General features: G+C 45.7%; 1 protein-coding gene across 2 annotated transcripts in view; it reads left to right on the top strand.

Annotated features, from left to right (window-relative positions):
* Positions 1-291: 291 nt before the first annotated feature.
* PFDN1 (prefoldin subunit 1) overlaps positions 292-14309 on the top strand; it is a 56143-nt gene continuing 42125 nt past the window's right edge. For both annotated transcript variants that reach the window (XM_034779618.1, XM_034779619.1), the window contains exons 1-2: positions 292-373; positions 1281-1447. In XM_034779618.1, the coding sequence (XP_034635509.1) occupies positions 341-373; positions 1281-1447 (200 nt within the window). In that variant the 5' untranslated portion in view covers positions 292-340. The remainder of the gene's footprint in view (positions 374-1280; positions 1448-14309) is intronic.

Genomic DNA, 14309 nt, shown 5'->3' with positions numbered 1-14309 from the left:
GGCCTGGCTAGCATATATGGGCACCAGTATGGGATAGAGTTAGAAAAACTGTTCAACTGTGTGTCAGAGGCCCCGTACTGCAGAGAGCTACAGGTGATTCTCCTTTAGCTCAGATGGCTGCAGGTGGTGGGTCTGGGTGGTATCCCTGCTGCACTGCAATTCTGATTGTCAGTACTCCAAGAGGAACGTGGGCTTGCTGGTAACCCTCCAGGACTGCCTTGGAGTCCCCATGGGTTGCTGCCCAGTGTGTGATGGGAGGCGCAGAGGCCCACCTCTCACTGCGCACGCGCACTGGAATAGGTCCCGCTGCCTTGAATGCGCACGCGCAGAGGTCGGCAAAATGGCGGCGCCCGTGGACCTAGAGCTGAAGAAGGTACCGGCCGGGTCCCATTTGTAGCGTTGCGTGCGGAGTCTCCTTCCCTATAGCCTGGGTGGCTGCAGGAGGGAGGGCCGCAGCAGGGCCCTGCTCCCCGGGTTCAGAGGCCGCGCGGGGCTCGGCTGTGCCGCAGCCCTGCTGGGTGTCCCGGGGCTGGCAGGAGCTGGGGCCTGGGGAGCGGGGTCTGCGGGTGAGACCTGCAGCGCAGCGGAGAGCACGGAGCCGGGGGAGGTGTGGGAGCGTGGGAACCTGAGAGACTTCCTCCCCCCACCCCCCGACAGACACACACACACACACTGAGACAGACACTCGACCTCACTCTCTGCAAAGCTCCCTCTGTCCGGCCGCATGGCTGATCCCCTCCCCAGCAGAGAGTAGAGCGCTGCCCCTCCCTCCCACAGGTGCTGGGCAGGGCGAGCTTCTCCAGCCCTGACCTGGAGGGAACCAGAGCTGTCAGGGAAGGGAGTGGGCACTGGGAGGTGGCCAGGGGAAAGCTTGGAGAGCAGATAGAAGTGAGTCAGGCCAGGCATCTCCAGTGAAGAGGAGCAGTCCAGTGCCCCAGAAGGGAGGCAAATCACTAAGAATGAGTCTTGCTAGACAACTTAAAAACATATATGTGTGCCATGCAGGAGGGCAGATCCTTGAGCTGACAGTCTGTGTCCAGAAGCGTGTCTGTGTTTGGAATCCCTGGTGCCATTATAGCTGAAAGAGGCAGTTCACTTATAAACCCCTGCACATGAGTTAGCTGTTGCTGAGTTTTCTGAGTCCAAAATGAAAACAGTTGCCCCATGTCCAGAAGTGCTACTTGACACTCCTGGACCAGTAAAACTTAATTTCCTGTTCAAAAGTTATGACGTTCAAGGTCAAAATTTCATAACTGTAACTTGCCTACTTTTTTCATTAGGCTTTTACTGAACTGCAGGCCAAGGTTATCGACACACAGCAAAAGGTGAAGCTGGCAGATATACAGATTGAACAACTAAACAGGACGAAAAAGCATGCACACCTTACTGATACGGAGATTATGACTCTGGTGGATGAGACACGCATGTATGAAGGTGTAGGGAGAATGTGAGTAACTTTTTTACTGATAGAAGAGATTATGGCCACATTCTTCCAAATTGCCAATAAAACTTGCTGTAATTGCATGTAAATTATACTACTTTTAGAAACATTTTTCTGTAGTCAATGATGAAGTATCAGGTTTGTAAATATTAGCTGCCTTTTGCATACCTCTGATCTGCGATTTCTCTACTCTCTTCCTTCAAAACATATCTTCTTTTAGGGCCATAAACTTTAATTTCCCCCTCATAATAATTCTGTGTGTATGTGTGAGTGTAGTCTCCAACGGTGGCAGTTAGAGCTGAGTTGGCCCTGTACAGGGGAAATTCTCCCGTGGCCATCTGCAGGGCTTTTGTATCTCCTATAAGCTGCTGGAGCAGCACACATGGTCTCCAGCAGAGGACAGATGCTCTCTCATTGTCACTTATTTGTATGAAAAGCATTCTGGATTTTTCGTATCATACTGTGTTTAGGTGTTTTATAATCCTATTTTTAATGATCATTTCAATGGCTCTTCAGTAAGAGGGTCTTACTGCGCTGTAATTCCCAGGATCAACCTTCTAGGTACAATGTTTGCTACCCACCAGTCTTCTGGCAAAATAATTTATTTCAATGAGTACTTACATATTTTTGTTTGGCTTTGCTCATGCGGATTACAATCACATTTGGGGTTTCATGGAAGTTTATAGACTCCACCATCAGAGCTTGTATGCCTCATGAATGTTGATGACAAAATGTAGATTTGTGAGAAGTTATAATAAACCTGCCCAACTTTAACTGCCTGATGAAATATGTATTTGACTCTAAAAATGGTATGTCTCCTAATTTAATGCACTAATTCAGGTGCTATGGTTGTCCAACGGAACTGAAATGGTGATCTGTTCATTAACATGTTAATTAAGTTCTATGAAAGATGTTCCCTAGAATCTTTAGAGAACCAAATGAAGTGAAATGGATGCCAGAAAGTTGTTTGTCCAGGTGCACTGTGGCATATGTTAATTTAAAACAATAATAGGAAAGGAGGAAAATGTAACCTTGTGCGTTAGACTGTCTTCAAAAGAAACATAGCTTAAACCAGCGGTTCTCAAACTTTAGCAACCTGAGGACCCCCATTTTGATTTAAAATTTTGCTGCGGATCCCCAAGCCCTGTGCTCAGACTCCACCCCCACCCCTCCTCTTCCCTGCCTCTTTCTGCCCCTACCCCAAATCCCACTCCCTCCCAGCGCCTCCTGCATGCCGCGGAACAGTTGTTCCCTGGCGTGCAGGAGGCGCTGGGAGTCAGGGGAAGGAGTTGAGTTGATCAGCAGGGCCCGCAGACCCCAGGCTGAGAAACGCTGGCTTAAACCAAACCTAATATGTATTTTGATGGCATGCTAATGATACCTTCCTATTGTAATTACGATACCCTCTTGTAAAAGGCTACATGAACTAGTCTTTAAGCTAATAGTGCTTTCTTACTGGATAAGTGTTTTGCTTAATACTCTGAAAGGAAAAGACAGACAAAGGTTTGGGAGTACTAAGGTTTTTCTTTCATGTAGTAGTTTTTCTATCAGGTAGTACCGACAAATTGTCTGGGCCCACTTGAAGGGATGTTCTATATCTCGTTTCCAGGGGTCCAGTATACTGTACATGCTGTCTCTTATTTGTTTTCTGTAAACTGCCAATAATTATTTTATTCATGCAGCTGAATTTAATTTTGAGGTGTTACATGAGGGTATTATTGACTGGCACCTTCAAAGGAAATTGATTTCAGTCTCCTGCAGTGAGGCAGAGAAGTGAATGATACAGCCTGTCGGCAGCTCAACGCCATAGAGTTTAAGGCCAGAACAGACTAGCAGATCATCTAGTCTGACCTCCTGCATATCACAGGCCAGCAACACACCCAACACCCAAAAACTAAACCCAACAATCAAAATTAGACCAAAATATTACAGCCACAGAAGACTAATAGGCCACAGGCAGAGAATAGGCGGAATCAAGATGCAGCAATGTCAGAGTGCCCTACAATGCCAAGGAATTAAGTGAGATATACCCAGATAATCTTGGCACGTGACCTGCACTCCCTGCTGCACGGGAAGGCAACCCCCACCCCCAAGTTCACTGCCAAGTTCCTGACATCACATATGATGATCAGTTAGACTCAGCATTTAAGCAAGAGAAGGGTTTCTTCTTCAGGGCAGTGGGACAAGTAGGCACAGCAGAGACAAACTCAGAGTAAAAAGCACCTTCAAAAAGTTCCTTTAAGCCATTTTTTACTTAAGAGCACAAGGTGGCTTTTTCAATTTTGAAAAAACTCCTAAAGTAATTCTAAAACAAAGATAAGATGGAGAATGTATTGCCCTTTAAAACAATACCTGAAGTGTTTGTCTAAAGGGAAAAAAACAAAAATGTAAATAGCAGTTAAGGTCCCAGTATCCAACTCAATTCCTCTGCCTCCTTTTTCTGCTCATCTTCCACCTATAGTCTAGAGACCACTTTTACTCTGTGGGCAGCAGGCACCAGAGTAACCATCTTTCTGTGAGCTTTACTTCTGCTTCTCTATCTCTGACCAAGAGAGGGCTGTTTGGCTCCTGCTGGACTACCTGCTTGTACCATAGAATATGCATGTGCCATCTTATTTATATTATTACCATCTGTATTATGGTAGTGTCTAGAAACCCCAACCAAGATCAGTGCCACTGTATAAACATAGACTAAGAGACAGTTCCTTCCCTGAAGAGTTTACAATCTAAATGGCTTCCACCTACCCTTAATTCCCTGAGTTCAGTTTCATGTATCCTCAGGGAATTTAGCTGAATCAGTATCCGCTTTTCTGCTATGTTGCTGATGGCGAGCTACCTGCTATCTCTGAAATTTGCTTTTCATGCTGACAAAGTTTGGATCCCTTTCCAGTATGGGGATTACACCCCAGCAACACAAAGATCTTCCGTTAGTCCACATGGGTCACTTCTTGATGTGTGATGGAGACTTTGTGTTCCCAGTTTGAGCTGGAAAGGTTGGCATGGGTTATAACCTCATAACTAAAGAGCCTGCTGTTGGAATTGAGGATAGACTTGTGGTAGCTGGTGGTCTCCAGGGCTTGTGTAGAGGTGAGTGAAGATAAGGAGAACAGCTAAGGTTGGCATTGGGACCTGAATTGTGATTTATCAGAATTTTGATCCTGCAGCATTTTGTAAATTATATGTCTGTTGTTGTTTTAAAGGGCAATATAATATGAACTGTGTTGTTTGCCTGGGAATATCCTATACTAGAGTTTTATTGTAGAGGAACTAGCAACTTTGTTCTGTACTGCCTCCCTACTGTGAAGGGAGAAAGTGGTCCTGAGGATGATTCTTTCCTTCTCACCTAGTTTGATGTGAAGTGTATCATCAGCTTGAAATCTAACCAGATTTAAAAAAAAAAAAAAAAAAAAAAGGGGGGGGGGGAGTTAAATAGTTGCAGGTATTGCACCTGGCCCTGAGTCCCACTTAAAGTTTTTACAGTTTCACAGTTGCATCTTCTATATCTTCACAATATTTTTTCCTTTGCTGTTATGTGTGAAAAACCCATGCAGATAAGGGGGTGACAGGGGAAATAGCAACACAGACTCTCCAGAGACAAGCACTGTCAAATGCACAAAGAAAAGTCAATGAAAAGAGAAATTTTACTTCTGATCTCTCATAGCACACTTAGATGTTACTTGTAACAATAATAGGCAAACATTTTTCAGGGTGACAATATTTTTTTTTAGGGATGATGAGTCCCTTTAAATCAGAAGTATGGTAGTTGGTTTTTGCTCTAGTGCAGGGACGGGCAAACTTTTTGGCCTGAGGGCTGCATCGGGTTTTGGAAATTGTATGGAGGGCCGGTTAGGGGAGATTGTGCCTCCCCAAACAGCCAGGCGTGGCCCAGCCCCCACCCTCTATGCCCCCCTGCTTCTCGCCCCCTGACTGTCCCCCCACCCGGGACTCCTGCCCCATCCAACCACCCCCGTTCCCTGACCCCTGACTGCCCCCCATCACCCCATCCAACTCTTCCTCTTATTCCTGACTGCCCCCTGGGACCCCCCGCTCCATCCAACCCGCCCCTCCCCCCCGTTCCCTGACCGCCCCTGGAACCCCCGCCCCTGACTGCCCCCCATCACCTTCCTCTCATTCCTGACTGCCCCCCCGGGACCCCTGCCTCATCCAACCACCCTTTCTCCCTGTCCCCTGACCGCCCCCTGTCGCTCCATCCAACTCCCCCTCCTTCCTGACTACCCCCATTCAACCCACCTGTTCCCCACCCTCTGACCGCCGCAACCCCTATCCACATCCCCGCCCCTGACCACCACCCCGAACTCCCCTGCCCTTTATCCACCCCCCCACCCGCTCCCTGCCCCCTTACCGCGCTGCCTGGAGAACCGGTGGCTGGCGGGGCTAGAGCTGCACTTTCCAGAGCACCAGGACAGGTGCCCGGCTGGAGCCAGCCATGCCACCGCGCAGCACAGAGCACCAGGTCAGACTGGACTCTGCAGCTGCGCTGCCCCAGTAGCTCACAGCCTGCCGCCCAGAGCGTTGCACCGGCGGCTGGGCGAGCTGAAGTGATTTGCAAAGTGGTGATCTGGTTGCCTTTTTCAATAGCTCTAGACTAGATAACATTATCACCAAACACCCAGGCAATTCTAATGCTCAGACTCCTTTGGGTGGATTCCTTTATTTTCCTCATTATTTTTGCCAGGAGGGGAGCTATTTAAAAAAAAAAAAATCTGTTCTGAAATAGTAAAATCTGAGACTGCTATAATGGGATTTAGCCTCCCCTTCCCCCACAACAAAAAAATAAAATAAAATCTTGTGTTACACATATTAGGACTGAATCTCTGTTCTTGTGAGTTGGGATCAAGACCTGAGGTTTTAGTCTTCTTGGCACCTGCTTCAACTATTTACTGTAGTATTTGTTCCATTTGTTTAATTGTGTGGTTATTGGATATAAGAGGGAGCGGCAGGAAGCCACTCAGTCAAAGGATGTTGTTCACTGTGATCTGTGTTGCTAACCAGATGAGCTTAGCACAGCTACTGTGTTCCGTACTAGTTGGAGCTTTGGTCTGCTTCATTTCTAGATATGAATTGCAGTAATCAAGCCTGGAGGTTGTGAGTGTGTGGATCATGCTGTGGCTGGGTCTGTGTCTGATAGAAAAGGGCACAATCTTCTGGCTAGTTGCATTAGGAAGTATATGTGGTTTGGCATCCAATAGGATCGAGGGATCCAAACAGGCTCCAGGCTGTACACTAACTTAACTGTCTCAGGGTGAGGACAAAAACACACCCCCAGCCCTCTGCCCTGACCTCTCCCCAACACCCAGCCTTCTGCCCTGCACCCCCCCAGCCCTCTGCCCTGACCTCCCCCCAACACCCAGCCCTCTGCCCTGACCTCCCCCCAACACCCAGCCTTCTGCCCTACACATCCACACCCCCCCAGCCCTCTGCCCTGACCTCTCCCCAACACACAGCCTTCTGCCCTGCACCCCCCCAGCCCTCTGCCCTGACCTCCCCCCAACACCCAGCCTTCTGCCCTGCACCTCCACACACCCCCAGCCCTCTGCCCTGACCTCGAGTTGCCCCCAAGACCAAGCCTTCTGCCCTGCACCCCCCCCAGCCCTCTGCCCTGACCTCGAGTCGCCCCCAGCACCCAGCCTTCTGCCCTGCACCTCCACACACATCCCAGCCCTCTGCCCTGAACCCCCCCACACCCAGCCTTCTGCCCTGAACCCATCCCCAGGTCTGGGGTCCCAGCTGCTGGCCCCTTGCCAGCCGGCGTCCCAGCCACAGGCCCTGCTCAGCCTGCTGCAGGCCTTAGTGAACAGAACCCCAGGCTGGAAGCGGGCTGAGCAGGCTGATGGTGTAAGATCAGCATTTTAATTTAATTTTAAATGAAGCTTCTTAAACATTTTGAAAACCTTGTTTACTTTACATACAACAATAATTTAGTTATATAATATAGACTTAGAGAGAGACACCTTCTAAAAAACTTTAACATATTACTGGCACACGAAATCTTAAATTAAAGTGAATAAATGAAGACTTGGCACACCACTTCTGAAAGGTTGCCTACCCCTGGGTTAGAATATTACATGTCTTAAGGTGGGTGGTAGGTTACTTTAATAATAATTTTTTATCAAAGAGGTGTGGACAATCTCTAAGTCAAGGTCCTGGGTGTCCTTTAGTCTCATCCACGGGAAAGGGTGGAGGTTCAGAGTCGGTTTTGGACTTCAATGTCATCAGTGCACCCGTGACTAATTGTGTGAATGACCAAATTATTGGAAGTAGGCTGATGTTTCTGTTCCTATGCTTAGCTTTAATAAATTAAAAACCCTGCTCACTCCCAGAACAGTATTTTGACTTTTTGTCTAGAAAAATCTTCCAATGTTTGCCCAGTGTATGTGTGTAACTTAGAGATTTAAAAAACATATTACTCTAGACGGCACCACCGTGGAAGATCTTGGTTATACCTGTGTGAAATGCATGCTACCCCAGAAGGCAATCGATTTAATCTTTCACTTCTTCACGAGCACTACATGAATGAGTATTATGGTCTTTATTCTCCTCTGCTCTGAACTTGAGCACATTGTCTTTCTGAGGTTCCTTCTCTGCATCATCATAATGTGAAAGCCAGTTTGTCATTCCCAAACCTGGGTTTCTTCATTGCAATTTATGTGTAGCGTGCAACCCCACCTCTCTTCAGCATAGGGAGCTTAGTAGTGCTAGATTTACTTCTACTATAGCTATTTTTGATTTAATACAAGGAAAGTCAGTGCCACATAGTAGGAGGTGATGAATTGCTGTATACTGTAAGTTTCCGTTGCTCAGAAGATATCCCAGCCTCGTGGCATCTTGCCAACTACATTTTAGTTCTGTTACTTCATATTCTTTTGAAAGGCTTGTTATGTAGCCTGATACAACTAACACCAACTTCTAGTTTTGCTACTTAAGCTATTTGTGAACTGACATCATCATATTGCTTTGAGAACTAGGATGAAAGTTTAAACTGCAGAATTCTCTGTCTGAATATTTGAGACCTTTCCCTTTACATACTTCTAACATTCAGATAATTAATAGATCCAGTCAGAGTTGTAAGGGAAAACATTTATTTACACCAGAAATGTTATAGGGTTCACTGCAGTTCTTGTTGTCGTGGGATGCCAAAACTGATTTTTTTATTATGTATTGATATTTAGTTATTTAGGTTGTCTCCAATTTTACTCCTCTGACGCTTTTTTTAGAAGTTGTATGCCCAAGGAACAGTCTTATTATAAAAATGAAACAAATTTAATAACCTCGTACAACTTCATTTTCAAGATTGTGCCCAAGAAATGTTCTGTCTGCATGGCAACTAATAATAATCTGATTTTGATCGTGATTTTTGAAGTGTGGGTTGTTTGTTTTTTAACCACACAAATGAAAACTGATGTTAGAATTGAGCGGTGCAAAAGACCAAGGTAATCTAATCCATTTCACTGGAGGTTTGACCATGTTGCTACTTTCAGTGCTGTTCTTGGTGAGAGTCAAAAGTCATAAATTAGCAGGATCCCTATTTTCAGCAACTGTGAAGACAAGTCTCGGTCTCCTCACTATCATATGTTGCTCTCTCATACAGAAATACTCTTGCATGCAGCAACAATCGTATATTTTTTGCCAACACAGACAGTAGCAAGATCTGGCTCTTCTTGCTGACCTGTATATTCACATTTCACAAAGAGCTGAGGGACATGCAGGGCTCAATTTACCATTTGCCTACTACGTATAGGTCAATGTAGTAAATGTGAGTGTAGTACCTATCATCAAGCAGTACTCTGGTGAGAAGTTCCGCACTGAATGCCACATGCTGGGAAGGGGGCAAGTGTTGGGATGTTTACAAGAGTAAACCAGGACAAGCACCTTAGGCCTGGTCTACACTGGGGGTGGGAGGTGGGGGAGGGAAATCGACCTAAGATACGCAACTTCAGCTATGAGAATAGCGTAGCTGAAGTCGATGTATCTTAGTTCGACTTACCTCGCATCCTCACGGCGCAGGGTCGATTGCCACGGCTCTCCCGTCGACTTTGCTTCTGCCGCTCACCGTGCTGGAGTTCAGCAGTCGACGGGAGACTGATTGGGGATTGATTTATCGCGTCTACACTACACGCGATAAATTGATCCCCGATTGATCAATCGCTACCCGCCAATCCGGCGGGTAGTGTAGACGTACCCTTAGTATCAGCCTCTGATTGGAAGGACCTGCTGCTTTTGAAATTCTCCCATCTCACTGCTGGAAGAGTGCAGCATCCTCCCCTCCCCGCCGAGACTCCTGGCTGCTGTCATGGAGGTTTTTATGTCTACTACTCTTCTGTACTCCCACAGCTTCTTGGAACTACTTCGGTGCCTACTGCTTCTATTGCTGGTAGCTTTCCCAAGCTGCAGGGTGTAATGGACGTTATTTTTATCAATAACACTGCTGCCCACAGATTTCTGAACTGATCTGAATCTTATTAATTTCACTCTTATGCTTGGATAAGCTATGAGCAGCAGTAGGGGCATTGGAAGATAATTGTAGTTAGGAGGGTAGCCCTGTGTCAGATCACTCTGCAACCACAACTTTTTAAAACCATTTATATATGGCTATACAGGTGTGAAATACATGCTGCCCCAGAGGCAACTGATTTAATCTTTCACTTCTTCACCAGCACTACATGAATGAGTATTGTGGTCTTTACTCTTCCCTGCTCTGAACATGAGCACATTGTCTCTCTGAGGTGCCTACTCTGCATCATCATAATGTGAAAATCAATTTGTCATTCCCAAACCTCACTTTTCTTCGTTGCAATTTATGTGTAGTATGCAACCCCACCCCTCTTCAGCGTAGGGAGTTTAGTAGTGCTAGATTTACTTCTGATATAGCTATTTTTATGTCACACAAGGAAAGTCTGTGCCACATAGTAGGAGGTGATGAATTGCTGTATACTCTAAGTTTCTGCTGCTTAGAAAATATCCCAGTCTCATGGCACCTTGCCAAGTAATGCCAAAGTGTGTGTGTGTATTGTGTGTGGTGCACGCATATATATAAAATAGCTTAATTTCAGCAAAAAAATGATGCTGAAGGCACTTCTGCTTGCTATTGGTAAGTAGGTTTTTCATACTCTGGATGTAGGAGGTACCAGGATTTTATGAACACTACACAAAAAACCCTTTGCATTCAAAGAATGTGAAGGTTGTAAAGTCAGGCACTAACAAGCTGGGAAATGTCAGAATTAAGTTTGCCTGTGTAACCTTAATTTGGGCCCCCTTGTGCATAGGTGGCATGATACAGTCTTTAATAACATGATTATGTGTTATTTTTTCCATAACACCCTGGTGCAATCCATGCAAAGGGCAAACCTGCTCTGGGGATGTATCAGGGTTGTGTGGTAAGGCAGACTGTAGTGTATAAGACCTCTGCTTCATTTGTTGCAGAAGGTGGAAGGTGTATTGTGTTTGAGTCAGGGGACTGCAGGAACAGAAAGGAGGGTCTCATGGTTAAGACAGTTGAATGCCCTCCTGAGGAAGTAGAGTCCATTCCTTCCTCTGCCACAGAGTTCCTGTATAATGATAGACAAGTTGCTTAAATCAAACTTTTCACAGGTGGTCACTAACTCTGTGTTCCTCAGTTTCTGGGTGCCCAACTTGAGATCCTGGGGTTTGATTTGTAGAAGTGCTGAGTGCTCACAACTGCATAGTGGGGGCTGTGGCTTGAAGTGTGTGCTATATAATACTAAGCACCTAAAAATCAGATTGGGCACCCAAAATCAGTTGATACTTTTTACCAGCTTCCTCTTTGTAAAATGAGGATAATACCACCCCTTCATCTCAAAGGGATTTTGTGACGATAAATTCATGTTTCTGTAGCAGTTGGATATCATAGTGATGAGCGCCACAGAAATGCCTGAGGAAATTCATAATTCTGTCTTCAGAGCAGGGTCTGAACAGTGCACTGTAAATAAAGCCTAGGGCCACACATTAAACAATGAGGAGAAAACAAACTGTTGAATAACTGTTCATTTAGTGAGCACCATGCATCCTGTGCCCTGAACAAGGCCTGGGTCCTGTTGAAAAAAGTGTGTGATCCTGTAATTAAAGATTGTATCGTAAAGCATTCACACAGAGGGGCCAAATAAAGTTTGCAAAGGCAACTTTAATTCTGGCCTGTCCTAACTTTTGAGTGCTTGACTTTGCAGTTTTAACATAGATTTGTATGTGTGTAATTTACTAGGATTTTAAAAAAGCAAACTGAAAAAAAGAACAGTTCTGTTGTGTTGGCAGCATATTAACACCCCTGCAGCTGCCCGGAAACATTTATATTTACTGTACAGCCCTCTGCCCCTTGAACTAATAGTGTAACTGATAGCAATATTCATCCTGTATGTGGTCCAGCACCACAGGAGGATGTAAGGTCCAGGATATTTACTGACAGCAGAAGAATGGTGAGGCTGAGGAATCCTGGGTTCCATTCCAGCCTCTGGAGGGGTGTGGGCTCTATTGTGTACATACTCTTCTGTCCTTTCCCCCAGGCTTGAGCCCTCCTGTCCCATCTCCCACAAACTTTCCCTACCCCACTCTCATTCTCCTTGCCTACACAGTCCCCATCTGCACTCCTCAGGCTTCTTGGCCTAGTCTCCTTGCCTCACCAGTCCCAGCATCCCATCCCCACTCCAGTTCCCAGCTTCTCTCGCCCTCACAACCCAGTTTCACCAGACTACTTGTCCCAGTCTCCTCTTTTCCCTTTCCCCGGTCCATTTTTTGCCCCTCTGTATTCGAATGAGGCTGCTTCCTCCTTTGCACTGCCTGGATGCCAGCAGGGGGATCAATGAGAGCATTGGAGACAGGGCTCCCTGCTCTCATTCCCAGTGCCTGGCCTGACCCTGGTTTAGGGTGGCCACTCACCTCTTCCCGGAATACCAGACATTCCAGTACTTCCGGGAACAGCATGGACCTGCTCCTGTTGGCATGACCTTGGATGCATGGTGTGGGTGAAGTCCTGCTGCATGGGGGGTACCATTTTTAAGAGCCCCCCCCAATGTGACCTCACATGCACGGTGCATGCAAGGACACATCAGATAAGGGGGTGTCACTTTTAAGAGTGTGCCACTCCGCCTCCAGGACCTTGTGTGTGAGGTCATGCTGGTGGGGGCAAAGTGGCATGCTCTTCAAAAGAGAGTCCCCCACCTGATACCAGACAAAACCATGTCTGGTTTTGTCAGAGTACTGAATGGGGGACAAACCCTAGAAAAGTCTGTCTGTCCTGTTTAATACCAGATGAGTGGCCTGCCTACCTCATCCTGGAGCAGCCATTACAGAGAAAGCCTTTCTAAACTCATGTAGCCGTGGCCTGGGGTATGCTCAGTCACTCTGTGGGGATGGTGCATGCACAGTGTGGTCAGCATTAGGAGCCAACGACTTTTCAGAGTCTTAATTGTTCAGCTCTAGCAAGTCTCTCTTGAGTATATGGAAACGGAGATTTTTCAAAGGTTTATAACGTGGTCATATTTAGGCAGATTTTGATGGGCATAGACCCTCTACCAAATTGAGTCCCAGATCCAAAACATGGTGGCACTAGAACATTAATAAAAGGTCACCAGCATTTGTTAACATGGGGAAAACAGAGTATTTTCTTCTATCCTTGTTCTCAGAAAGGGCTGAACCATTTTGACTGAAAGTTCAAAAAAAATTTCAGCCTGAGGCAGACGTGGCATGGAAATTTTCAGCCCAAATGGTTAGTTTGGCAAAGTTATAAGTAAGTAAAATCAGGGTTTTATAATAGGAAGTGTCAGGTAACCCTAATAATAGGTATTTCTACCAGTCCTACCAAAATAAGCTTGTCTTCCAGGTTCTCCCATCCATGCTTGCAGTGAGAGAAGTTGAGGCAAGCTAACTGATATGCTTTTTACACCACATGTGTAGCTCTCCAAGTTAATTTATTGACACACTATGACTCTACCACTGTGGCATAAGCTGTGTTCAGTAAACAGCCTGATCATCTGTAGTCCAGTGACACTGTATTATCATGTAAATGCTTGAACACAAAAGATGTCTTGTCTTATACTTTGAAGGTCAGCAATTCAGTGGTAGACTACCCTGTTTCCCCGAAAATAAGACATCCTCCGAAAATAAGGCCTACTTACAGTTTTGCCTCTCGTTGTAATATAAGGCATCCCCCCGATAATAAGACCTCCCCGATAATAAGGCATCCACCGATAATAAGGCATTTTTCATTTCTGAGAAATAAGACATCCCCTGAAAATAAGACCTAGCGCATCTTTGGGAGCAAAAATTAATATAAGACACTGTCTTATTTTCGGGGAAACAGGGTACTTCAGGAAGCAAGTTCCATAGCATTGGATCCCTCACCTTATCTCTAGTCCCCAGTTATGCTCATCATCTGCAGGCTGTCATCAAATGTAGCTCATCTGATGTGGGCTGTAGCAGTTGTGCACAGAGAGATCTTTAAGATATGTGGTTAAACAAACACGAAGTGTTGGGTGAGCTTCTCTTCTAAACTTCTGAACTTGCAGTGTTCCTGTTTCAGGTCTTTTACTGTCTTTGCTGTGGTATGTCATAGAAGGTTTCTCAGGGTATTTAAAACAGGAGCATGGGGAATGTTTTTGCTTAACCCTTTAGTCTTGAAAGCATCTAAACCATCACTTTAATATTCCATAACTTAACATTTATCCAGCTTCTCTTAGAAAACTGAATAGATTTCCCACCCTTGTCATTTGCACAAAAGGCCTGAAGATCAAGGAAGCCTTCACATTTTCTAGAATAAAGAGCACTTCACCAGTGTTTTTTATACAAACTGTTCTTGAGTTGATTCTTTTCCTGGTCAAAAAGTTGAACTCTCCATTAA

This window comes from Trachemys scripta, chromosome 8 (genome assembly GCF_013100865.1).
Source record: "Trachemys scripta elegans isolate TJP31775 chromosome 8, CAS_Tse_1.0, whole genome shotgun sequence".
NCBI lineage: Eukaryota > Metazoa > Chordata > Testudines > Emydidae > Trachemys > Trachemys scripta.
The sequence above is the reverse complement of the archived record's forward strand: the minus strand, read 5'-3'. Positions and strand labels throughout refer to the sequence as shown.